At 37.2% G+C, this 27460-nt stretch overlaps 1 protein-coding gene across 5 annotated transcripts in view; it reads left to right on the top strand.

The window, feature by feature from the left end:
• The window catches only part of Dyb (Dystrobrevin), a 162873-nt gene that overhangs the window by 100599 nt on the left and 34814 nt on the right, over nucleotides 1-27460 (top strand). For all 5 annotated transcript variants that reach the window (XM_083113311.1, XM_083113308.1, XM_083113310.1 and 2 more), the window contains 8 exons: nucleotides 11027-11176; nucleotides 12098-12311; nucleotides 13423-13508; nucleotides 13905-14056; nucleotides 15210-15318; nucleotides 18530-18696; nucleotides 20473-20600; nucleotides 23790-23888. In XM_083113311.1, coding sequence (XP_082969437.1) covers nucleotides 11035-11176; nucleotides 12098-12311; nucleotides 13423-13508; nucleotides 13905-14056; nucleotides 15210-15318; nucleotides 18530-18696; nucleotides 20473-20600; nucleotides 23790-23888 — 1097 coding nt within the window. In that variant the 5' untranslated portion in view covers nucleotides 11027-11034. The remainder of the gene's footprint in view (nucleotides 1-11026; nucleotides 11177-12097; nucleotides 12312-13422; nucleotides 13509-13904; nucleotides 14057-15209; nucleotides 15319-18529; nucleotides 18697-20472; nucleotides 20601-23789; nucleotides 23889-27460) is intronic.

Here is a 27460-nt window from a genome sequence, read left to right as displayed (position 1 = left end):
GCGAGTGTCCCTTCATCAATGTCATCAATCATCCTCGGAGTGTGAGAAGTTACCCGTTCTGAAGACACCCAACTGATCCGCGTGGTACACCCTTGACTGCATTTTGCAGACTAACGAAGCCCTGGCGTCTGGACTCATGACTTCTGTGTTGTCCATATATGCTTGCGATTGCCCGTTCATCACTTTCATTTCATCACCATTCATCCTCATCTTCGCAGTTAGAACCTGTTTCAATAAATCAAGCCAAAATTGGCAGAATCGAGACGCTGAATGACCGTAATCAAAATAAATCAAGATCTTCCCGATTGCGTAGTGGTATCATCGTCGCCTCGTAATCAAGGGGTTCGGGGTGGCACGTAGCGTTTCGGATCCCACTTTAAACTGTAGGTCCAGTCCCAATTATCCTCAAACCGGCAAACTGAAACCAAACCAAGATCAGAGAAGCAGGAGGTAAAGTATTCTGGTTTACCGTTAGCAAGCTGCGTGGAAAACGCATCTGATGAGTAAGTGACGCGGAAAACGAGGAGGGCTAATTGGAGCCCCGTCGGAAATGATGGAACATAACACCCGCCGCCTGGAATGTCGCGGAATTAACAATTCGCCCAGCGTTGTACCGGCGCCGCTCTCCTCGCGATATCCGCGATGTATGTTGTCTCGCCCGGCCCGTGTTGTACGCCGAGAGGGGGGAGGGGAAGGGGGGACGCCGCAATGCGTCTGTTGTCTACGTAACCACTTTTACCTGCATCATTCATTTCCGGCCGTTTTCCCCCTTCGCCATCTTTTATTTAGTTTCCAACTTTTATCTCTTTGCTCTCTTTGCATCCTCCGTCGGCCGTGCATTTGCCTTTGACATATTGACGCGCACGGATGAACGTGGTCTTTACATAACAGATGGAGACAATTGCAGGCCGCTGTTTGACTTGTAGGGAATTAGTTGCATTTGAAATGCGCGGAGGAGAGCTAAAGCAGTGATGGCATTTTTGGTTAGAGGGGAGCTATTTTTTAAAAATGTTTATTACTAATCGAGTTTTGGTTAATTCAGGAAATACATGTTACTTCTTTCTTCATAAACGTTTGTCTTCTCGATTAATATCTAAGAAACTAAAAGTTAAAATATACAAAACAGTAATTTTGCCTGTAGTATTATATGGGTGTGAAACTCGGTCCCTTACATTGAAAGAGGAACATAAATTGAGAGTATTTGAAAATAATATCCTTAGGAAAATATTTGGAGACCTAAAAGAGATGAGGAGACAGGTGAGTGGAGAAGGTTACATAATTTAGAAGTACATAATTTGTATTCATGTTCACATATTATTAGAATGATTAAATCAAGAAGACTTAGGTGGGCAGGCCATGTGGTACGAATGGGAGGGGAAAGAGGAGTTTACAGGATTCTTGTTGGGAAACCTGGAGGAAGGCCAAGACGAAGATGGAGGGACAACGTTGAGATAGACCTAAAGGAAATTGGTAGGGATGGAAAGAGTATATAGATCTTGCTCAAGATAGGGAAAGATGGAAGGCCTGTGTTGCTGCAGCTATGAACCTTCGGGTTTAAGAAGGCTAGAGAGTTTGTTAGTTAGTTTTGTTTTTGAAGTCCACATTAAGCTCAGGAAAGCCTAAGGGATTGAGCCTACAGTTGAAACTTGTTCCTCCACCGGCTATCGAACCCGGGACCCCTTGATTTACAAGGCGACGATGTTATCACTACGCCATCGGGAAGCCGTTTATTACTAATTTAATTTATCGCAGGTGAGAACCTTCTACAGCATTATATTGCATATACACATAACATTGAACGCCCAACGGCAAAGGGAAATTGTATTCTGTGACGTCACCATCCTTCTCGTAGACCGAAGTCAAATTTCATTACATTATGGCCAATACTTTGATTTTTATAAGCGAAAATCAGGGGGCGAGAGCCAGTGAAGCAACCTGTATAATAAAACGCCGGCGAGTAGGTAGCTAGTATGAACCGTGTTTCTTTCATACTATTATTGAGAGGAACTTTAATGCATGTAAAATTGGAGAAACATAGTCTACTCTGACTCCCCGCGGTGACGGGGCATCCGCCATGTTTGCCTGTTACCTAGGAGGGGTAATTGCTGCGTTCTGCTGCAGCAGATGCGATCATATCCTCCACCGACGGAAGGGAAGATCAATATGACAAGTTCGATGATAGCACATAATAAGCCCGCGCCTGTTCGCCACAAAATTTATTTCGTTCATTTTCCCCGGCGTTAATTTACGTCACATGTCTCGCTCTGTGATATCGCTTCGTGAAAGTGCCGCAGGGCTTTCAATTTCACGCTAATTATGTTCCGAAAACACACGACACGTTCGCAACGTGAACTTCCTCTCCATGAACGCCAACAATCGCCATTGTGTTCGGCGACGGCGGAAGATGCGTCTTTGTTCCAACACTGCGAGAGGGCATTTCACTTATAATCTCTCGCACATCAACCCAGAAGAAAGCAAATCTGCGTTTGGTTGTTTCTAATACTCTTCTTCTCTCCCCCTCTCGCTTTAGGCTCTGAGGATATGTGGATGAGGGATCCGGGTTCATTTCTTGCTCTCTGATTGGCTGTTGGAAAGTTACGGTGCTCTGATTGTGAGAATATCTTATTTCTTATTTTCAGCGCAAATTTGCTGCTTTCTAATCTAATCTAATCTAACCTAACGTACAGCGCAAATAAGATATTCTCAAAATCAGAGCACCGTAACTTTCCAACAGCCAATCAGAGAGCAAGAAATGAACCCGCATTCACAAGTTGACCGGTAAAAGAAAAAGCTCTTCCCGGTCTGGAGATGGGAGTTCCTTTTTCAATTTCAGTGGGTCAAGAACAGTGTTGGCATGTTTAAAACAAAAGTGTTTTAAACAACTTGTTTTAAACGTTTGAAACACATGGCTTTGTTTTTTCACAAATGTTTAAAACGTTTAAAACAAATTGTTTTAAACATATTTTTCAGACTTGTTTAAACACATTTGGATATTTTATGTTTGATAGTTTGCAGTCATTTGCGTGTTTTGTAACTTTGCCTTTTCATTCAATGCGTGTCATTCTGTTTGTTGTGCATAGAAATCTGTTCAGTGGTTGAAAATTTTTATTGAATTAACTAAGAAACATATGGTGATGAATACCCGTGGGTCACGTTTTTAAAACACTGGCTGTGTTTTTTACAGGTGTTTAAAATATTTTCAAAATTGAGTACTGCATGGATGAAACTGTTTTGTTCCTCACTTAGCACACTGAAAAATGTGCACATCGTTGTTAATGTCAATATTTAGTTGCATTCACGATAAAATGTATTAAAAAAGCCCAAAGAAAGACAGAGTATCTACCACGTGGACTCAGGGCCTGGCAACTGTGGATTAGTTGAAGCTTCTCGAACAGCCTACATGCGAGATAAATGTGTATTTTAAGAAGTTAGTCAAGCGTGTACTTTATAATAGGAACACAGTCCATCCTTGGATGATTAACAGATACCTTATTGATCATTATTCTTAGAAAGTAAGTCTTCTTGGCATTATGTTTTAAACGTTTTATTTGTTTAAAACACTGGTTGAAACATTTAAAACATGTTTAAAAAACTGTTTTGTTTCTTCTTTTTTTTTTTTAAAAAAAACAACAAATTTTGCCAACCCTGGTCAGGAACGTTTTTGATTCAGGGGGGTGCAAAGTTTTAGGAAGATTCCATTGTCACGGGTTGGACGCCCAGACTACATTTTCGGCATTAAAGTAACTATTCTACTGATAGTTAAGCAACATTTTTCGTACAGTTTCTGTGCAAATATGAAACTTAACTCTGTTGATTAAACATAACTACCCTTACAATACTTCCCCAGATTTAGGGCTATTAGTTAACAATTTTGCGTCACGGGTGGAACAGATAAAACACTGCCTCCTTACTTAATAACACATTTATTTAATTTCTGCGAATTTTCAAATGATCAAAAGATAAATTATTTAAGACAAAGAGAGAAGGTATCTGATCTTAGAATACTCTAGTGGAGTTGAGGGGGAAATGTAACAGATAAAGGATAAGTTGATTGTTTTTTTGGTGTCACGGGGGGGGGGGACAATAGAAAAGGAGAGTAAATCAAAAATTTAAAAGAAACGAACCATATGTAAAATACCTTCTACCTTAATTTTTATAATACTTGAATTTTTAACCAAATGATACATTAGATGAAGTTGGAAATACTATCAACTATAGTAATAAGAGTGCATACCAATTAAATTATAAATTTATATAAGTGAGATAAGAATACAAATGTAATAGTTACTAGCAGATCTGGTTAAGAATATATAAACGTAGATTAATTGATTCAAGGATGTTAGTGTGTTTAGTCGATGTTGTTATTTTAACCACTCCGCCACGGAGATCGGTCATTGTCACGATAAACACAAACTAAAGGGACGTAGTGTAAAACCCTTTTTCTGGCGTATATTAGTATCCTGCAACAAATACACCCGAGTGATGTAATAGAAGAGTGTGTGTGTGTGTGTGTGTGTGTGTGTGTGTGTGTGTGTGTGTGTGTGTGTGTGTGTGTGAGAGAGAGAGAGAGAGAGAGAGAGAGAGAGAGGGGGGGGGACGCTTGGCATGCTTTTTTCTTAATCCATCAAAGAGGGAATTAGTGACAATGCAAACTAATGATCCAAATGGACGCATGTTTGTCTAGCCACGTGGTAAAGCCACACGGCTCTCTGATTAATTAGAGGCCAAATGCAGGCACGTAGCGTGTTATATTTAGTCAGCAGCCCTCGTCGCGAACATTTCTCCTCCGTATTTTGTCAGCCAATTAGTGTTCTAAATCAGCTCTTGCATTCACGTCTAGCTAAATTTAAAGCATGGCTGCCTTCACCGCTGTGCACATGCTGATCAGTGCAGATTGTGTTACTAAAAGAAAGCCGTGGCTACCAAGAAAAGGAGGTGTAACAAATGAATCACATTTCTAATCAGAGCCCAAGCTGAAATAGTGTCATTAATATTTCGAAAACAATGGGAGCTAGAGATAAAAATCTATCTATTGTCTCAGACATCTCACTTTATTACATTCCCTGTCTTTGTCAGTGTGTCGTGATCCACAATCGTTGTTTTTAATAAGGGGGGAGTCTACCCCTCGTGGTAATTGGCACAATTAATTTCGAGTTACAAAAAGGCAGAAAACTTACTTTACAGTTAATAACAGAATTAAATTTAATTTAGTTAGTATTCAAACAGAATAACTAAAGTAGAAACTAAGTTAGATCGAAAAAAAAGTGTAAAATGCAGGATTCAGATCAAAACTTTATGTTTTCTTATTCTGCCATACAAGGACTTAAATGGTTCCACAGTTTCCAAAAATTCCAAAAATTATAGTTTTATGTGAGAGGTCACACAATATAAACCTTGTGAGTAAAATTTTCCCCTAAATTATGAAAGCCTTTTCTTGACCAAGGTGTATAAAAGTTAATGCAATAACTATGAATTTTAGTTCACTAATGTAAAAAGTAATGGAAAATAGTTGTGCTGGATATTCACTAATCTTTTGCGTCGAGTAATAAAGTCTCCCCATTTTTATGATAATAATAATAATTTTGTAATGAAATTAGTTTATAATAGTTATTATTGCAAAATAATTGTAGCCGTCGTAATAATAATTATTGTTGTTATTTCTACTAATTAAGTAGACCTGAGCCCACCACTACAAAAATTTCTTGCGATGCCCGTGAGCAACTCCCAATTATGAATTCACCGTATTTTTTTGAATCCCAACGACCTGCTGAGATGCATCTTTTGAGGACTCTTGTTTGTAACATAGGTATTTTCACGTTTCTAGATTCATGGGTTTGGGTTGTGAACTAAAAACTAAGCTTAACTCCACCCAGGGGTGCCCACAGGCGGGGACTATGGCGCAAATTGCAATTTTTTTGGGGGGGGGATTTTTTCCCTTTCAAATAACATAAAATTCAACATTTATATATTTTCCTAAAATATATCTAAACATTTTACACCTTAAAGGCACCATATTTAATCCATTAGATGAAAATAAAGTACTTAGGGGCAGGGGGGCTCCCAGGTGGGTGTGTGGCGCCCGTTGCGTCCACCTAATTTTTTGGGGGGGGATTTTTATGGTGGAAATGTGATGTGAACAATATAGCATTGGACACAAGTTGCCATTGCTGCTATGTAAACAGCAATTTGTAGACTCTCAAGGGAAATGTAAAGGGTAGTATGTATTATCGGGAAGGGGTGGAAGGAAATATCCAACTCTTACATATTGACAAGTGGATTCTGGGGTGATTGAGAATTAAACGTTGGACGGGGGGACAATATCCAACTTTTGAATATCAGTGTTACGTCTTAGATTATAGAGGGTATTTTAGTTAGGGGGGTATTGAGCTTTAAATTGAGGAGGTATACAATTCTTGTATATTACTATTGTCTAGACTGTTGCGAAAATTCTGGTGACTGAGAATTATTTGTTTTGGAGGAGGCAACATCCACTCTTCAATATTAACAGTAAGTCTAAAATTGGCGCGGAAATTTTGGGGGGAGGATCGAGTATTAATTTTAAGGGAGGAGATATGGAGCTCTTGATAAAGTGTTAAATCTTAGTTTGTCAATGTATTTCTGTAGTGGGGGAGAGTTCGAATATTGTATTTAGCGATATAGAATCCACACGTTTTTGTCGCCGAACGAGTCAATATCGCGGGATCCTAAGAAAAGTACTGACACCCCATTAAATTAATATTCTTGAAAGACTGCAAAGAAATGGATGTAAAAATTGGTTCAATATAGGACTAATTTGTTTCTTTCTACAAAATATTAAGTTTTTGGTTCTTACTAGGAAAACAATTGCACATTTTGTTCATATACATCTTTTAATGAATGAGCACAAGAAATAAATAGTAAAAAGTCAATACATGCCTTTACTAAAATTTATATAATTATAATTACCTATTGTATTTCCAAATATGCAGCATATTTTCTCTTAACAGAACTCGCACATTGTTATTTCATATAAATTTAAGCAGATTAAAAATCATAATGCATTTTATGACGTTAAATATGTTAAGAGTTATCTTTATATCCATACCATGTAGTTTGATGTGGCACTTCATCTATCCCCTGATTAATGGTAAACCTTGCTCGTACTAGATGCAAAATAGATCATCGAGTCTCCACTTTGCACTACACAGTATTGATGTGATAGTGACATGTTAGATAAAGAAAAATAATAACTCAGGAAGGGGAGTATCAAGTGAAGTGTTCATTAAAACTAAATAAAAAAATGTATCCGAAAACACTGTCTTAACTAAATACTTTATGGGGATTATGACATGAACTTGGGGGTGCTTCATTGGCTTTTGGGGGGATGGGCACCCCCTGTCTTCACCATGCTCTGGTTCACCCCATGCGCGCCGACTACGTGGGTGCTCCGGGGCTCGAGCACCCACATAAATAATCTTGTGGGTGCGCCGCACCCACAAGATTTTTAGTTTGATAAAAACAAAATAAAATAAATATTTCTCACTTGCCATTATCAAAAAATAATAAGCAATTAAAACATTGAGATGGGACAGACTTTGATAAAGACAAGCTAACATTGCACAGGGATATGTTTCTAGAAAAAAAAAAAGTCGTTTTCACGTTCAGAAGAGACAACGGCGCTTATGGAGAAACCGCACAGTGTTGCCAATACAGCGCCAGCTCATGTCGCCGGGAAATGATGACCTTCCTTCACAATGAAGGTGTTACATATTTTGTATATATAATGATAATTATATGTAATTATTAAGATTAATATTATACTGTGAACGTTACAGTTACCCTTTTTACTATTATCCATTGCGATCACTACACACGCGAGTGTAATGCACGAATATGACACTTCAGAAATCACTTAAAAAAGTAAAAATCACTGAGAGCTCACACAACTGAAAACACTTTTTCGGGAGAGGGAAAAAGTCTAAACAGACCAAAGCAGATCTCTCACTCAAGTAAGGGGACCCTGGCACATGGGTTAGATTCAAGTTGCAACCCAAACAAACAAATGAGTTATGGCCCACGTGAACTGATAAGACGTGAATGACTCAAGCAAGGCATGTCATATTTCTATCTTGAAGCCCCATATTTTGTCACGTGTTGGAAAGCCTTTCAAAGATTAATATAGTGTCTATGAATTTATGTGTACGTTGGAAACTGAAAGGTGATCTTCATTTCAGCATTAATGTCGACAGTAATGTAAACGAAAACAACGTGTATTTGCGACAGCACTAATGTTGCTCACAACAGCAGCATTGGAAATAATTGTCAATTATTAAATTTAAGTAATTTCAATTCTATTATAACAAACTGCATGAAGTTCATATTTTTACTGAATGGAAATAAAATAACAACTGGAAAACTTGGTGGTGATTAGCCGCAATACTGCAGTGAGTCAGCTCAAGATGGCCAGACAACGTCTCCTTACTTCGCGCGCGGTTCGGGTTAAAAAGAAACTCCAAATGCATGGAATTAATATTTCTGGGAACCTTTGAGTGGTTATAAAAAATAATTTCATTATTTTCTCCACAACTTTGTCGCTGGAAGTTTTTACTTGGAATTACAGAACAAAAAATGGCCAGCGACGACATTTTCTACTGCACGAATATAAAAAATCTCCACATACTTTATTTGAATATTTTTAATGCGAATATGCTTTAAAGTATTGATAAATTCTGAGTACCACCGTCACCTATGACAATTAAAAAACAGTGTCAATTTTTTTAATAATGAATGCTTCAATTTTACGGCATGTTTCAACGTTAGGAATGAAAACAATGTAAAAATTGTGTTTTCACAGAAAATTTGCGTTTTTAATTTATCTAAAATTATGTAAGCAAGTTACCAGTTTTTTGTGTTCACCATCGTATTCTCTACAAAATTTCCTGCAAAACTGCAGGTACCGATTTTACTTAAGCTAAATTTGTAAATCCAGAAATTTGACAACAGCGCGCTCGTATTTCCCATAAGAAAAGCATTGCCCATTAGTGGCCAACAACTTGACAGACATTACAAATATTTTAAGTAGAGAAAACAGTGGTCCCATGCGTGAAATGCTCACAGAATTTGTGAAGTTTGTACGGGTGATTTTAACTATACCTGTTACTTCTTGTACCTCTGAGCGGTCATTTTCAGCACTTAGACGATTGAAAACGATTTTGCGGTCAACAATGACCCAAAAAATATTGAATGATTTGGCAATTTTACATGTTCATAAAGAAATGACTAAAAATATTGACATTACCAAAATTGCAAACAAATTTAGAAGTGCAAATGACGTAAGAAGGAATGTGTTTTATATTGAAAGTTAACATGTCATGATTATTATTATTATTATTTGGTACATAAAGTTAGTCATTTTGTAGTTTCTGTTCACAACAAAATCCTTGCATAGTTTTTTCTGCAATACAATTAAAATTATTTGCATTTATGCAGATTTTTTCATTTTAATTTGTATGAATGTGGTATTTTCTTTTAGTAACGTGTTGATAATATCATTGCCTCTTGCAATCATTGCGCATGTAAGTTGTTTAAAGTATAAAATACTTGATAATTACAGATCTAACCGCCATTGATATGCACCCACAGAAATTTTGGAAAGTCGGCGCCCTTGGTTCACCCCCTTCCCTCCCCCTCCCCCAGTACCCATTTATTAGAGGCTGGGTGAACCCCAGAACATCTGCATGCAGGAACATTGCTGGGAAAATCTCCACCTGAAATTTACCAAATTATCCTTAACACAGATCAGAGAGAAGAAGAAACTATTGAAGAATATAAAACAAAAGGGGAACGCAAAGCCAGTGACAGCTACGTGACAGGCTATCAGCTGAAAATCTGACTTCAGTGACTTTGGTACAGTACGTGAAGTTTGTGTTTTTTTTTTAGAAATAATACATGCAAAGATGAAATACTGAAAACAAATCTATTGCATTATGTAAAAGCCAGCTATTGTCAGTGTGTGAAACTCGATTTCTAGAAAAACATGATTCACTTCATGTTTTTGTTACATTTCTTCAACCTTGTCAGTTAAGTGGAGCTGTCAGAGTGTACCATCCCAAGCAAGTGATTATCTAGCCACAGTTGAAAAGGTGACTTTCTCAATTGTACTCTGTGAAAAGGTTTTTAGTTTTACTGTACAGTTGTAGAAGTATTTAGAGCCCTCATCTCAATTTAGCCTCTGCCATTTCTTACCCAAGAGACGTCACAGAACTGCTTCAGACACTTTGGGAGATTTCAGACGAAGAGTTCAGCCAGATATTTCAGACTGCTTCTGAAAAGTGTCAATTCTGAAATTACGATTCCAAAAATAACAACCCCCCCCCCCGGCCCACACACAAAAAACGAGATAAATATCCTCACACTATTATTGAGGGGGGATGTGCCATTGGCTTTGGAGAATGGACAACCCTGGGTCGACCCTCCTCCCCAAATATTCTTTCTGGTTACGGCCTGCGTCTCAGCACAAGATGGGGAATATATAACAAAATAAGTAGGACTGAGTCGATACCACTTTCAACCGATGCCCTTACCGATTTCCACCAATACCAATGCTTGAGAATTATGACACTTAAAAGTTGTTCAAAATATTAATTAATATTAGCTTTTCACCATTCCACTCCAATTATAAGCATCAATTTAGAAGAATTTTGCTTTAAAATATTAAAACATTACAACAGAATACAAAAATCTCTGTTCTGTTTATCACAAAATAGTGTTTTCACATGGTATTGGTATAAATTCATTCAAAACTTTGAATTTTGCACAACTTAAAGGATAATTAGACATAGGCATCATGCGGCATTTTTGTGGACTCCACAAACAACCAAAAAAGTATCAGCTGGTATCGGTAAATAAAATCCAACCGATACTTTCTGATACATCGGTTCAGCCCTAAAAATTAGGAATATACGATGCACAATGTTTCTGTATTGAAATTCATTTCTATATACTGGAAATACTTTTTTGCTCATTAATTTCATTTTTTTTATTGCAGGGCCTGACATGATGGCTGATGAGATGGGAGGTCGCCCATCGGAGCATCGTCAGATGCTCCAAGAAATGCGGACCCAAAATTTTGATATGATTCGGTTTGCCTCATACCGGACAGCAAGCAAGTTGCGGTTTGTTCAAAAGAAAGCCAATTGTAAGTTGCATTCATATTCCATATGTGTGGGTGTGGATGCGATAGCAAGCATGTTATGAATTGCTCTTTTTATTAAAGTTAACACTACTTGTGTATAGTTTGAAGAAATTGTTGTAAGGAAACACATGGTGCCCTCTACATGACTGTCAGACAAAAGTTCATAGACTAGAATTGCAATAAGTAAACAGGAAGATTCTTGTTAATAATACTTGTATTTTATGAAAGAGTACATTTTGTGTAACAATTATGGCTTCGATTAATGTAAATCCCAATGTTCACATACTTCATAGAATATATGGAACCCCATGGTGGTATACATATCAGTGGTATTCATAGATGCACCCAAGGAGGATAATGGGGGATAAAACCCACACTCTTCACGGAAATAAGTCACTATATTTTTATTTCTCACCATTTACTGTATCCATAATGGTGTTCAAAATACTTTTCTCAGAGCCAAACCCCCTTTTAAAAAACGTTATGGTTGTGTCCATGGTAATATTTCATTGATTTCCGTTGAAATTTATATTTATTATTATTATTTATAATAATTATATAAAATCCAAGAAACGTTTTCCAGAGAACTTTTAAATATCCAACAATGGAAAGAACTTTTGAAAAAAAATATGGGCATTGATTAATTATTCCATGTATACCACAATATCACTGTTATCTTAGAAAAGAAAATGCATGCTTAGAAATCCATGAAAGAAGTGTACATGAATTCAGAAGAACAATAATGGATTTTGAGAATTAAGGATATTTATATGAGGAGAAATATTGGATCAGTAAAATTATGGATTCTTAGCCAGTAACGAATAGCAAACTGTCCATTTCCTACATTCATAATGCATTTGAATCACTGTATTTAGGTGAATTGTAGATGGTGTATTTATGTAGGTATTGTTTTCAATATTTCAGTACATGCTGTAGACATTTGGAATGTGATTGAGGCATTTCGTGAGAATGGCTTGAATACGCTGGAACCACACATGGAAGTAAATGTATCTAGACTGGAAACCCTTGTCTCTAGCCTTTACCACAATCTAAATAAGCGCCTGCCTGTCGCTCAACAAATACACGTTGATACCTGTTCAAGCCTCCTTCTCAATTGGCTCTTTGCTGCCTATTCTGTGTAAGTATGCCATCATATAAGAGCATTAAGTTTGTAATTTTGAAGGAAAAGAGGTAGGAAATGGTCCATAACGATTTCCGTAGCCAAATGCTGTAAGTTGTTGACTTAACAGTCTCCTGCAAAGGCCCCAGGTTCGAGTCCTTGCTGGGGTGTGTCTTTTCCCCTTTCTCATTTTTTTTAATGACCATAGCCAAAAGTTGCAGAAAAATAATGTAAAAGAGGAAAAATACATAAACATTTTAAAAATTATTTCAGCTGCAGTTTGAAAATGGAAAGAGTTATTACTAGCGCTCGGAAGTTGAGGAAAAATCCTTTTTTTTTTTTTTCCTAGTGTCCGAAGACGAGGCCCAACATAATATATGTTCATTTTGGGTCATTGTAGGTCAGAAACAGGTGGGTTTTATTTGTCCTTTTTTGGCTTATTGGTCCTTTTTTAGTCTTTTTTTAGGTCTTAATGGCTTTTTTTGCAACTTCACCTTCTTTCGACTACGTTTTTACTGCTCATTCTCAATTCGAATCATCATCAGTTGATCACGTCTTAAAACATCCTTTCTGTAGTAAAGAAATAAAATAAATAAATAAATATATCTGAACCATCCCTCAAACGAGAGAAAAACATATTTGGACGACTGAAGTAGGTACGGTACAAGGTCTTTTAACCGTAACTTGTCTGGAAGGTCGCGCTGTAAGTGGCAACTTTCTCTTGTTTTTTGAAGCTTTAAGTTTTTTCGCACTGTGTGTTCCATACCACCAGAATTTTGTATTTTTTATTCATTAAATATGTAATTAAAACTGAAGTCATTAATTAATTTGGATCACATTTATACGTCCTTTTTTATATTTTTAGGTCCTTTTTTTAATATTTTTAGGTATTTTTATAGGTCTTTTTTTGGCTATTTTAAGGTATTCAGCTTCCGAGCCCTAGTTATTAGTATTAGTCTTAAAAGCCATTGAAACAAATAACGAAATCCCAATGCAGGTGTAATGATATGAAGAATGGTGTTTTCTAGCTGTAAATTATTGATGAAGGAAAATTTTTATTACTGTAATAATTTTGACATTCGTACAATGAAATCATTGTTTTTAATTTATTATTGTAATTGTTTTACAGAGAAAACATAGGAAAAATTAGGGTTTTTTCTATCAAGGTGGCCTTAGCAACTATGTGCGCAGGGAAATTAATGGACAAATTAAGATGTAAGTATTTAACTTTATTTGTGCGTGAAGTCAATTCAATAAATATATTTACATACAGGGTGTCTACAAGATAACTTATATATTAATTATAATAGTGGGCTAAAAAAAATGTTTACTGCATTTTTATTTTTGTGTTTAATAAGTAGAATCTATTTGAAATTTGAATTTTGTCGTTTATTGTCAGAATTTTGAATCAGTTTACAAAAATAATAGGGCCGTAAACTTGTTATTTGTACTGATGTGTCATTATTTGCCATGTCACTGTGTAAAGATCACTGAATCCTATCCTCACAATAGACACAACAATGGGTAGGAAATGAATTGTAACGTATTGGAAATTACTCAAACCAGTTGATTCCGTTCATTGCTTTCATTGATTCATTTGTTGCTTTCCAGATATTTTCTCCCAGATCTCGGACAGCAATGGTCACATGATTCCATCGAGATTTGCAGATTATCTTCAGGAGGTCCTAGCTCTGCCAGCGGCTGTTTACGAGTCTCCTTCCTTCAGCTACTCTGAAGGATTGGCTACCAGCATTTTTAGTGGAGTAAGTTGCATGTTTACACAAATTAATTTGCTAGAAATGTACGGCATATGCTTATCATGAAGTGACACAATAGTTGCTCATGTTTATTTGCAATTCAGGTGCCAGTCTTCTAAGTGGAGAAACTGCTGAATTTTTCGGCCAGGAAGAAGCACTCTTCTTTATTCTCAACTGTTGGTAACTTACTGGTGCAAGGTATACCCATTGCACTTAATTTTCACTTAATTTAAATGCATCACTGTGTGAGAGCATCTTCTTAACAGGTGCAGGTGGCATTACATAGAAATGTATTCCAGCGCTAAAAGCTTCGTCATTGACGTACACCTGCTGCTGATAATTGAACACAGAGCAAGTGAATTGTGGGTGCAAGAAGCAGCATCCCTGCCTCCAACATTCCTTAAGGGCAATTTATTCTTGTAGCCTCACATTGGGGCGGACACTGGATTTTCCAACCTTTTACTTCAGTATGCATTGACAGACCTTCAGGCTACAAGACACAGTTAATTTTAGACCGTATTTTCCAAAGGAAAAAGTGCATCTTATGGCCCGAAAAATACAGTACCATGTTTTTTCACCATTAGATGCCCACTACCAGGGTGAAGGGGAAAATACTTTGTGCCTAGTGTGTTTTACTTTTTGTATTCTATTAATTGTGCAGTTAATGTTCTGAAAAATAATTATTGTTATATATGTTGAGCTGAAACACATGCTTTTCTGCAGTGTGCAATCTGTATGTTATGGTTTCTCCTAAATCATCTTTTTTACCCTGATGTGGACAAAGGATGATGCTACTTGTGGAAGAGATGCACATGCAGAAAGCATAGCAATAAGATGGTCATTTGCACCCAATGTGAAGAAATCACACAGTTGGAAGAGAGTGATCTGTAATAACTGCAACATTGAAGCGTAAATTGTTTGTGAATGGTATCCAATTAGAATTGTTTGTATTTTGATCAGAACTTTAAAATATTTTTTCCTTTGGCTGCAAAATGTTAATTTGCTAGCTTAGTTATTAGTTGAAGGCAGGTACAAAATCCCTCCCCTCATAGTTCTTGTTTCATAAAATACCTTGCTAGTGCGAGAGGTAAATAATCATGTGCAATTTATTCTTATGTGTATATGTACACACATCATTTACAAGCATTATATATTACAGGCAAACAAAATCACTGTGAATGACTTCATGGATACGATGATGTCAGATCCAGGACCTCACTGTTTAGTTTGGCTTCCTTTGTTGCATCGGTTGGCCAGTGTAGAAAATGGTTAGTGTGCCTTTTTTTGTAGTATTCTATAGGTGTAACCATTACATGATCTTCATGCTTCATACAATCATTCTGTAAGAATGAACCAGGAATTTAATAACATTTTTGTAAAATAAATGGCATTTTTTATGTTAACCTATACATATTTGTTTCTTACAAACTTATCTCTGCATTTTTCTCCAGTCGCTCCAGGCAATTGATGAAATTTGTATGGAAATTTGAATTTTATAATTCAAAAATCCAAATTTTAATGTACTTACATATTTCAGTTATTTCATGTACATACTTATGTATAGTTTTTGCTTCATGTTTCGGGGAATGGAAGAGATAGTAGAAAACTAGTGTAAACTAATGTACTGAAAAGAATTGCTCACTTACCTGTAAAACTGTTTTTATTTGTGATGTTTGGTGGTCACTGCCACAAAAGTGTGTTGCACTGTACTTTGGTGCAAAAACAAAAACATCCCACCAGCAGACTTGCCAAACACATCAAATACATAGAGGCATACATACGAGGCGCATCCAGAAAGTAAGTTTCCCTATTTTTTCCCCGTGAAAGTAAACATAATGAGCCGTGTAAATTGTGCATGCGCAGCAGAGCTAAGACGTATCAATCATATGCCAGGCGGACAGATCCCGCCCGGCGCCAGTAGCGAGGCAGCAGTGGTCCGAAGTGGAAGCTCGTATCCCTTCTCCCGCCGCATGCGAGGTTCGGTCGGTGATAAAGTTCCTGAATGCACAAAGCATTGCGCCAATTGACATTCATCGTCAGCTCTGTGAGGTCTATGGGCCGAACATTATGAGTAAGCAGATGGTGCGTCGCTGGTGTCGGCAGTTTTCGGAAGGTCGTCAAAGTGTCCATGATGAAGAGCGCAGTGGGCATCTGTCCCTCATCACTGATGATCTGGTTGAGCTGGTGCGGCAGTGCATCGTAGAGAACCGTCGCTTCACGATTACGGAGTTAAGTAGCCTTTTTCCGCAGATATCGCGATCCGTGTTGCATGAGATTGTCACGCAGCGCCTGCTGTTCAAAAAATTGTGTGCCAGGTGGGTGCCGAAAAACCTGACACCCGAACACAAAATGAAACGTTCAGGAGCAGCACTGACATTCCTGCAACGGTACCATGATGACGGCGATGATTTCCTCGACAGGATCGTCACGGGCGATGAGACGTGGATTTCGCACTTCACCCCGGAAACCAAGCAGCAGTCAATGCATTGGCGGCATAGTGGATCTCCAGTCAAGAAGAAATTCAAACAGACGCTCAGCAGCTGTTTTGACGGAATTTGGCTGGGAGTTGTTTGATCATCCACCTTACAGTCCTGATCTGGCTCCCAGCGATTTTCACGTTTTCTTGCACCTCAAGAAATTCCTGTCCTAGGGTGAGCGTTTTGGCAACGACGAAGAGCTGAAGAGGTCTATCACACGCTCGTTTCATTCACAGGCAGCATAGTTCTACGACAGTGGGATCCAAAAGTTGATACCACGATACGACAAGTGTCTCAATTCTGGTGGTTGCGATGTTGAAAAATAGCTGAACCTTTGCTGTACCTGTTGCCAATAAATGGTTTCCTGAAACTGTGTTGGTTTTTTTTTTAAAAAATAGGGAAACTTACTTTCTGGATGCGCCTCGTATTTCGTTCTTGACAAAAATGCAAAATGTGAAATAACACATTATGGTTTTGGAAGGTGTGAAGTGCATTTTCTTAACACGAAATAATGCGAAATGAACTGCAAAATGCAAAATAAACTCTTAAACATGAAATTTACTGTTTATTTACTGAAGAAACACATTTTGAAGTCTGAATATTCGTGTGAGTTATGCAAATAACGGAAAATTGATTAATTCTGCTGAAAATACACGAGACACAAAAATGGATTCCTTTATACAGGAATAAACTTATTACTCTGATAACATAAATGAACAATTAGAAGGAAATGTTTCTTTTGTGTAATAATTGTAGTTTTTAAATCAAATTTTGGGTTTAATTCACCATTTTAACACAAAATCGCATTTTTTATACCGCTTTTGATCTGAAATGTGTCCACTTTTTGTACCATCTTCATGTTTTATTCACCATAAATATGTAGCTCGAAGTATAATATCCACAAAGTCAGGAAAGTATATAGGAGGCATATTGCTCACACTTGGTTAGCGACACAAAAATCAAAGAAACACATGCCTTTATGCACTTCCCACACAAATTAAACATCAACAGTGGACTGGTACACCACATCTGGATTCTTCTATTTCAGCAGTTTACACTAAGAAGCTGCAGATAATGCAGCGGAGAAGCAGGCAACATTAAACATAATAAAAGCTCACACAATAGTCCAGTCTCACACCGTGGCCGTGCGGTCTAAGGCATCATGCTTTGGGCTCCGGCGACAGGACATGCACAGGTTTGAGTCTCCTTGGGGAAGCGTAACAACTGCTCTCCTGAGATTTCGGCCTGTATGGGACCGGTGGCTACTCACAATCACAATCGTGAGGGGAGCTACGAATGAGTAACGTGACCCGGTCATGAAAAGGGCCTCCTCGATGGCACAGTGGTAGCGTTGTGGCCTTGTAATCAAGGGATCCTGTGTTCGATACCCATTGGAGGCACATAGGAGTTCCGATCCCACTTTAAACTGTAGGTCCAGTCGTGATTAGCCTTACTGTGCACAAAGTGGACTTAAAACACCAACTCAATCAAAAATCTGTCATGAAAACCTACAAGTACCACTGGGGGTTCGTCATGTGATCATACGTCACTCCATAACTAATTGGATGATCTCCTACCTCTACAGGTAAGTAGGCCTTGGCCCTCAAGGGATTTTGTGCCATGAGTTATTATTATTATAAACAACAGTTCAACAAGTTTCCAAGAGGGTGGTTGCTATCAAAATTAATAGAATATCATAAGAACTAGTTTCGTGGATGAGTGAGTGCTTCATTCCAGTATATTAATACATATTTTGCATTTGACCACATAAAAATGTGGGCCTTAGTAATATTCATTATGCAAATTCTGCTTCACACCAGTACTTTATGGAAACAAGCCAGTCACATTTATATGCATGCATTCTTGATAGAACTTCCATTCTCTTGTTTCTTGACATTAGTATTTGAGTATTGACTGTTAGGCCTTCACTGATGCCATAATTTTATGTATATATTTCCCATGTGCTTAATAATTTTCTCCATAATTATCATATTTATTGCAGTGGTTCATCCTATGCAGTGTGACGCATGTCAGAGAGAAGGTTTCTCAGGCTTTCGGTATCGCTGCCAGAAGTGCCACAATTACCAGCTATGCCAGGAATGTTTCTGGAGAGGCCGTGTGTCTGGTCCTCACACGAACGAGCACGAAGTGAAGGAATATACTACTTACGTAAGTATATTTACGTTACAATAAACATGAGTTTTTTAAAGCTGCTTCAGTTGGATTGTTCCTAGTTCACTAACTAAATTTAGTAATTCCAGGAATAAAATAATATATTTTTCAGGGTCTTAACAAGAATAAAATGTTCAAACTTTGTCCTAAAATTAGTATACCAAGCTCCACACACACACACACACACACACTCAAACTCTCTTACGTCCCCACCAACACCACTCGAGCCTACCACTGCTCAGAAAATTCCAAGCATTGAAAGAATTCCAATGTATAAATACCATATCTTCTGTGTGTTAGGCTGCAATAATCTCCCAGTATGAGGAGACATGAAAACTTATTACATTCGTGTTAATTGTTCTTCTAAAGAATGGAACCATCATGCAGTGGAGTTAATGCCAGCTCAACATCACCTGCAAAAAATGTAACGGAAATTAATGAAAAGTGCAAAACAAATAAGTATACAAATCAATTCTCAATTTTCATAATTCTAAATGACACTTCCTTGACGTCTAAAATGAAGCCATAATCATTGGAGACGAGGTCTAACATTCATAATAAACACATGACACATGTATTTACGCATTGCATTTACTTTACAAAAGCAAAACCTGTGAATTATATTTGTATGTATTCATAAAAAGAGTAACAGAATGACAGAATTTTGCACTAAATTGCAGTCTAATTACAAAATACCAGTATTATCAGTAATTTTACCCATAAACTAATGTAATGATATGCCTATATGATTGATAATGATAGAGCAGGGTGCCCACATGCAGGAAAAGTCAGGAAATGTCCAGAATTTCAAGATTTGTCAGGAAAAGTCAGGAAAATAGTGAAATATGAGGTCAAAAGTCAGGAAAAAGTACAAAATCTACCATTGGATCATGAAAATTTTCCCTTGGGGGCTTGCATCTTGTGAGCACATGGATTGGTGATCACGGGGGTACCTGAGCTAAGTCTGGCATTGCGTCCATTTTCCTGTGCCAGACGTTTTTTAAAAAAAATATCTGGTGCCTGTGAACAATAAAACTGGTGATTTGTCAACTACTAATTATTTGTAATCTTTATTCCAGGCATTCTGTTGAATGTGCCAGACTTTTTTTTAAAAAAAATTATCTGGTGCCTGTGAACAATAAAACTGGTGATAAGTGTGTTGTTGTTGTTAGCATAACATGTTCATGATGGAAAAATGTAACTTTGGGTTATTTTAATCAGTACCTTTGCAAATTATTTTAGTAAAAATGTTTTTCATGTAATTTTATTGTATTTTGAATTGTAATGAAGTAATAAAAAAAATTGCTACTCAGGTGAGAGTTGGGCAGCTATGGGGATGGTGGAGGCTGCATGTGAAAGAAAACAAAATATTTTGCAAAAGTAAGAAATTGGATAGTGTGTAAGTCAGGAATTTTTTTAAAAATCTGCTCAGGAAATGTCAAATTCACAAATTTTGTGGGCACCCTGTGTACTGTGTAATCTGTTCCATCCCTTACTAGAGCGTAAACCATTTTACCTTTAACTGTTGAAATCATTAATTTTTCCATGAATCGTAGAACATGCGAATATCTGAAAATATTTTTGTCACCTAGTGCCATGACTTCAGTGTTTCTATCTGGTCTCATTCCAGTTATAGTGCTGAGCAAACTGTATTGACCACTAATATAGGCAATCACAGAAGTAGAAGCATGTAATAACAACGTTATTGTGAATAATCTTAGTTGGATATCATAAGATCACAAAATACTGACAATTTGTAACTTTGTTTTTCAGAAATCCCCCAGCAAACAAATAGGACATTCCCTTCGAAAGTCATTTAGGTGCGTTCCAGAGAAGGGGAAGAGCAACATTCCTAGATTCCCAGAAGAGCCAGAAAAAACTCTGAATCTTTCTCATATAGTGTAAGTGTACTTCATCTATGTATAATTGAGACAGTCTGTGGGGTAACATATAACTATGGATCTCAATTTTTTTGTGTCATTTATTTTTATTTTTCAGAGTTCATTTCCCAAAATTTGAATTTTTATTTTAGCACACTTTTCTGTCAGATATACATAAAACTGTAACCTCAGTGAGTTTTGAAACTAGTATATTAATTTGCAGGCCACTGTTTAATCCATTTGAATCATTAAATTAGCACTGACTTTAACAATATTTCATTTTCTGATTGATGGATTCTAATTAAGCTAAAAAAATATTATTTCCCTTCAAAAATGTGTTAGTAGGGTTGATTAAGTAATTGTAAATATTGGATATGCTGTATTTATGTGAGTATAATGTGCAGCACAATTTAGGTTCAAGAAATGACTTTGCTGGTGTTATGTAAACAAACTTGTCTGTGCCGTACCTACACAATGAGTCACTCCTGTGGTGCCCATAGAGGGTGATAATGACATGGTTTGGATGGGATTTTTTTCCCTTCAAATAATATAAAATTCAGCATGTATACATTTTTCTAAAGTATATGCAGGAAAAAGTTCATTACCATCAACAAGGTAGAGCATCTGGCTACCAGGCAGAAAACCCGGGTTTGAATCTCGGGACAGGTGATCTTGACCAGGAATTTTTCCAGTCATTTCCATATAAATGGGTACCTAGGGGCAACCCTGGGGGGTGAAGGTGGCCGGGCGAGATGCTGATCCAGGGTGGCTACTCACCGGGAATTCCTTGAATTCTGGGAATTATGCGTGAATTATTGGCTCCAGGAAATATGCTTGAATTCTGCATGAATGTTTCTCCATAGACGTGAAAAATTGCAATTTTTATTAATCCAAATCTCATTGAAGCTATACATATTTATAAATTCCTGACGCAAGTTTTCACACTTCAGCATTTTATTTTTATCGAGGAAGGAAAAGAAAGCTGCGTTGAAAATAGAACAGAATATCTAAATCCCTTTACTTTGTTAGTGTCCATTGTAGAACAATCTGACAAACAAAAGATTATGGCAAGATAAGATATCTTGAAATTGATTAGGTAAATTTTAGGGATGGGCCGATATGAAATTTTGGCCAATACCGATAAAGTACCGATATAAAATTTACCGATACCGATAACCGATATTCTACCGATCCGATATAAAATTAGAAATGGTCTTTGAAGAACCTGAAAGGTTCATTGCCCTCCTTAATAAATGTGTGTTTCAAGGCAACTGCAGTGCAAAAGAAGTTGCATATTTAGACATTTACTTTTTAGAAAGTAAGGCATCCATAAAAATTACAACAAAATGGCAGAATTTTGCACTAAATTATCAGATATTTATCAATATATCGGATCGGTAATTTTACCGATAAACCGATACACCGATATGCCTATATCGGCCGATACCGATAGAGTACCGATTAATCGGTCCCATCCCTAGTAAATTTAAGTTTGAGATTATCATACAATTAGCAATTTTTCGTAGGTTAATGTATCCAGTAACATTTGTGACTCATTTTTGTAGATGCATTTTGAGTCTGAGTATGTGAAATGGCAAATGTAAACTTCACACCTTAAATTAAATATTATAAAGGGTTGGGCACAGGAACCGGACAAATTTGAAAAAGTCACTACAAAGTTAATTTTTGCTGAAAAAAAAAATATTTTCAGAAATATATAGTGAAGATCATAGCATTTTATAATAGACATTCAAATGTTCCGTTACTAGCAGTTACTAGCAGTTTTGTTTTGTGTTGGAATGCTTACACGTTATGAGGAGAATGAAGACATGGTGTTGTTGATGAGTGATGAAGCTCACTTCCACCTAAATGATTCAGTAAATAAACAGAACTGTTGCTACTGGGCTGTGGAAAATCCCCGACAACGCCATCAGAAACCCCTCCACAGCCAAAAAGTGACCGTGTGGTGCGCTGTAGGAAATCGACAGACATGCTGTAGAAGTGGAGCCAATTTCCATGATCGCCTTCAAAGTTGCATCCACGAAAATGGACACCATTTGGCCAATGTAATTTTTTGCACATGAATAGCATAAAATGCTATGATCTTCATTATATATTTCTCTAAATATTTTTTTTTTCCAGCAAAAGTTAACTTTGTAGTGACTTTTTTAAATTCGTCCGGTTCCTGTGCACGACCCTATATATGTATATATACTATTTAATTGAATTAAATTGGAATTTTTGTATACATTGGAATCTCAGACCCTTTTTGTTGTTAATATACCTGTGTATGTGTGTGGTTGGTGAGAGGCGCTAATGGGTAAGGTCGACATAGAGAAAACATCTGCTTGAATTTTTGGAAAGTTCATCTTGAAAACTGGGAATTATACTTGAATTTTATCATGGTCCTAGAGTAGCCACCCTGTGATCACATCATTCAAACTATGACTAAGGTCAAGAATACGTGGAGCTCTATACCTCCACATCACCCCATGAGTCTTCATGGCATTTGTGTACATGCACAGGGTTGGTTACCTTTACCCTACCTTACCTTCCCCTAAATTGATTAATTGATTTGGTGTTTTAAGTCCACTTTATGCACAGTAAGGTTATTCGGGACTGGACCTACAGTTTAAAGTGGGATCCGAACCACTATGTACCTCCACTGGTTATCGAACCCAGGACCCCTCGATTACAAGGCAACGATGCTACCACTGCACCATCGGGGAGGCCCCTTGCCCTAAATGAATGAATTCAGAGGTAAAATGAGGTTGATGGCTGCAAGCGAATTTGCACTGTAAAAATTCTCTTCTGCAAACAGAACTTCACCATAGTAAACAGCAGCCGATAATAATCAGCTGAACGCATACAAATGAAATCTGAAACCCAGTGTTTTTTTGTCTATTTGCCCTTTTAATTTAGATTCATTGACCCAAGCTGGGTACATCTTCCATGGTTGAATAATATTTTGCCCTTTTATGTGCCTTCTTAGGAGTTGAATGCATGCTGGAAAATTTTAAATAGAAAAGTGTGCAGAGATGTTATCTTGTTGATATATTTCTTAGTTCTAAGGAACATATATTTCATACGAAGCACTCTTCTTGAATGGGTATCCATTATGTAATTCATATAGCCATTTATTGCCCAATGTTGCAGTAGAGAGAGAATTTTAGCTTTCGTGTGTATTAATGAACTTGTTGCCTTTTCCAGTCCTCCGTCGCCTCTGCCTTCTCACAATGGCTTTCCAGAGGGCCCATTTGGGCCGCCGTTTGATGTTGGTTCCCTGGACAGCCGATCCACTGGCAGGAGGTAGGTGTCACGCGAATAAGTACACAGTGCATGATTCATATTGTTTGATCTATTCCTAATTTTGTTGCATGCCTAAGAGTCAGACTTCCGAACTTCTTAAGCAGGATAAATGTGCTATACATGTCTTACCATGCAAATCTCCGTCCTTGTTGTATATGCAGCTTGAGTTCAGAACCGCAGATGGCCACCCTGACTCAGCTTTGCTGCACAGTACCTTCAATGAAGGCCATAGCCTTCTTTTCGTTTCCTTGCACTTGTCACTTAAATGCATATTACCTAGTCATATCATAAATTCTGTTACAAAGTTTAGACAGGGATGGCAACACTGGTTGGCAAGGTAACCCCACAATGTTGGATCAAACAACAACCAGTATCATTGTGTGTTTGGCTGTGGTAGCGGAAAGGTGAATTTCACTCACTGTGAGTCAAATGGAGTGGGGTGTATACAAGAACCGTGTGGCAGTAATCGCACTGCACAAAGTTGGCAAATCACCATCGGACATTTTCAACACCCTGAAAAAGCTGAATATCAGCAGGATGTTCGTGCATCGGACCATCAAAAGATACTGTGACACAGGGACAATTGAGGACAACCCCATGAAAGGTAGACTCGCAGCATGAGGAGCCAGAAGCTCATGAAAGCAGTGGCGGCGCGGATTCAACGAAATCCTGTCAGGAAACTAGCAGTGATGGCTCGAGAGCTGAACATTTAAAAAATGTCGATGTCGCGTGTGTTCTGAAGTGACCTAGGATTCCGCACTTATCGGCAAAGTACTGGTCACTTCCTCGCTCCACAGCTTAAAGTCCAGAGGGAGCAGAAAACAAAAAGACTCCTTCAGCGTTACGCAAATGGTGGCCACAGGAGGATCCTTTTCACGGACGAAAAAATCTTCACGATTGAAGAATCTTACAATCGTCAAAACGATCGTGTTTATGCCTCGACATCCCAGGAAGCTCGTGAAAACATGCCATGGATCCTCAGAGGCCATCATCCTGCCTCAGTGATGGTTTGGTGGGGAGTTTCGTACAATGGCACCACTGACCTCCACTTCTGTGAAAACATCTGCAAAAGTGTACCAAGCGACAGTGTTGGAGCCACTTGTGAAATCGTTGACCCGCACCATATTCAACAATGACCTGTATAATGACTTTAAATTTGTAAAAAATTGCCTAATTTTTTTAAAAAACAACCTAACAATAATATTTCCTCTGAAAATGAAAGCTTAACCTTTTCATAAATTACAAGAGAGTAGTTGAATAATTTGATAAAATATGTTGCTTGGTGGTTTAAAGTACTGAAGCAAAGGGATAAAAGCAATTAAGTGCTGATGTAGTTTTCTCTATTTTTATTTCAAGGTCATAAAATACACTGCAAAGTTTTTCTGTATAAGTCATTCATCTTCTTTCAGAGTGGAACTTCCACGATTCAGTTGTCGGTCACCAGATGAAAATATGGTTGTGTTTCACATACATCAGATTATATTTTTTAAATATCGTGACTTGACTTCTATGCCGACCCAGCCAGAGGCAGGTAACGGCGAAGGATGATGATGATGACTAATTTTACTTTAAAACCACAGATGAAAGCGATAATAGAGGCCATGAAGGAGACCTCAAAGTAGACTTCACATGAAGTATTTTAAGTTTGCTGAAGGAAAAATAAATTTACTACAATAAATTATTTAATGCATTGCCAAACATTTCAGTTAATATAATATTGTACTTTTCCATTGACTGTATTTTCTATTAATAGCAAACTTGCTAATTTAAATGTAAATGCATACATTATGCTAGCAAATACATTTGAAATTCATGAAACAACAAGGGAGAAGAAAGAAGCCTAATAAATTAAGAAAAATGCAATAAAAACAGCAAAAAGTACTGAAAACTGACCTAAAAGCAAAAAAAAAATGAAAAGGGCCGAAAATGCAAAAGCATGCAAAATAAAAATAATGTTCTCTGGTTCTAACTGAAGGGATACAGACTGATATCAGGAATTGTTTTGAAGGCTCAGAAAAAGTATGATTTGTCATCAACTTTAAAGCCCTAGTTATAAGTTTTCAGCACCAACAACCTATAAAGAATTATGACTATTATTGATGTTTTGTTACAATTAAATGTAATGGAAATGCATTTTTAGCCTTGAGTTTCATCTTTATATTATGTAATGATCAGAGCTGATCTGATTCCACTACTGATGCTAATACTCTTTCCAGTTTTCACAGATAACTGTGATAATTACAATTTCAGCATTTGGTTGATTTCTTTTGTTTTACTTCATTCTAATACATTGCAAACAAATGAATGGAAAAATGAACTGAAAGTGGATTAGAATGGATTTCCTCTCTGTGTAGCTGCAAAATGGATATATTTAGATACATTGTTATTTTACTTCACTTTTTTGGCCATTTTCGGCTAATTGCAAATATGAGGATAAATTGATGAGAGGACAATCACAAAACTTGGTGCACCCTGGTGATTTTTTTTTTAATTGTTAATCTTAAATCAAAGTGGAATATGTTATGAGGAGCAAGTTACATTTATTGTCAAATAAATACCTACTCCAGTACCAATGTTACTAATTTAATTAAAGATAATATAAGGAACAAACATCAGAGTAGAATACAATTTACTACATTGGAAAAGAGTTTTGTTTTATTAATGTGAGGGTTGCGATTGATGCTTAGAGCACGAAGGTTTGATATCAGGCCTTACAGTTGAAAACAAAGCATGCAAATCATCCTCAAGGTTAAGCAGTCTATTTCTTGCTTTGTATTTATTCTTCCCATAGCAGAGAAGGCTTGCTCTTTACAAATATGAAATTGAAAAGGGCAAAAGTACGTCCGTTGTTTTCTTCACTTGGTTTGATTGATTGATTGATTGATTTAGTTTATTTTACTTCGCGTTTTGTGCCTCTTGGCTAATTTGCGAAGATGGGGATGAGTGATGAAATGATGAAATTGATGAATGGACATTCACAAACAACCAAGCCCGACCGGGATTCAAACCCGGGACCCTTGGCGTAGCAGCGCGATGTGCTAACCACTCGGCCACAGGGTCGGGCTTCTTCACTTTGTTAGGATACTCCTCTGACAGTCCAAGCCAGAAAACAGCCACCGATGTCTCACTCTTGGTGAACTTCCCAATATTATTTCTTTTTCGTTTTTAGTTTTTTTTAGTTTATACCTAAAATATCTTGCGGCACCCTGGTTGGGAATCTATGCTCTAGAGCCTTGCTACTCTGCAGCCCATGGTGTACTGCATGGAAGAGAGGTTGGCATTTGAGAGCCCTAACAGGTCACTCCTTACACCCCAACAATTTTAAGTTTACAATATTTATAAATGTCAACGTAAAAGTATTCCATTGTAACTATATCACAGAATTGGTCCAAAATTGTTAGAAATTGCAAATTTTGAGCCCTTAAAAGTTTCAAGTAGCATTGTGCACATACAAAAAGATATAACACACTTCAGAATAATATCGTCCAGTATCAGTGATTAAATACCAACCAATCCTTCCTGCAAATGATGCCGCTGGTATCAGCCAATACTGATTCATCAGTAATGATATT

The sequence above is a fragment of the Lepisma saccharinum genome, chromosome 27 (assembly GCF_977018435.1).
Source record: "Lepisma saccharinum chromosome 27, izLepSacc3.1, whole genome shotgun sequence".
In the NCBI taxonomy this organism is placed as follows: domain Eukaryota; kingdom Metazoa; phylum Arthropoda; class Insecta; order Zygentoma; family Lepismatidae; genus Lepisma; species Lepisma saccharinum.
The sequence above is the reverse complement of the archived record's forward strand: the minus strand, read 5'-3'. Positions and strand labels throughout refer to the sequence as shown.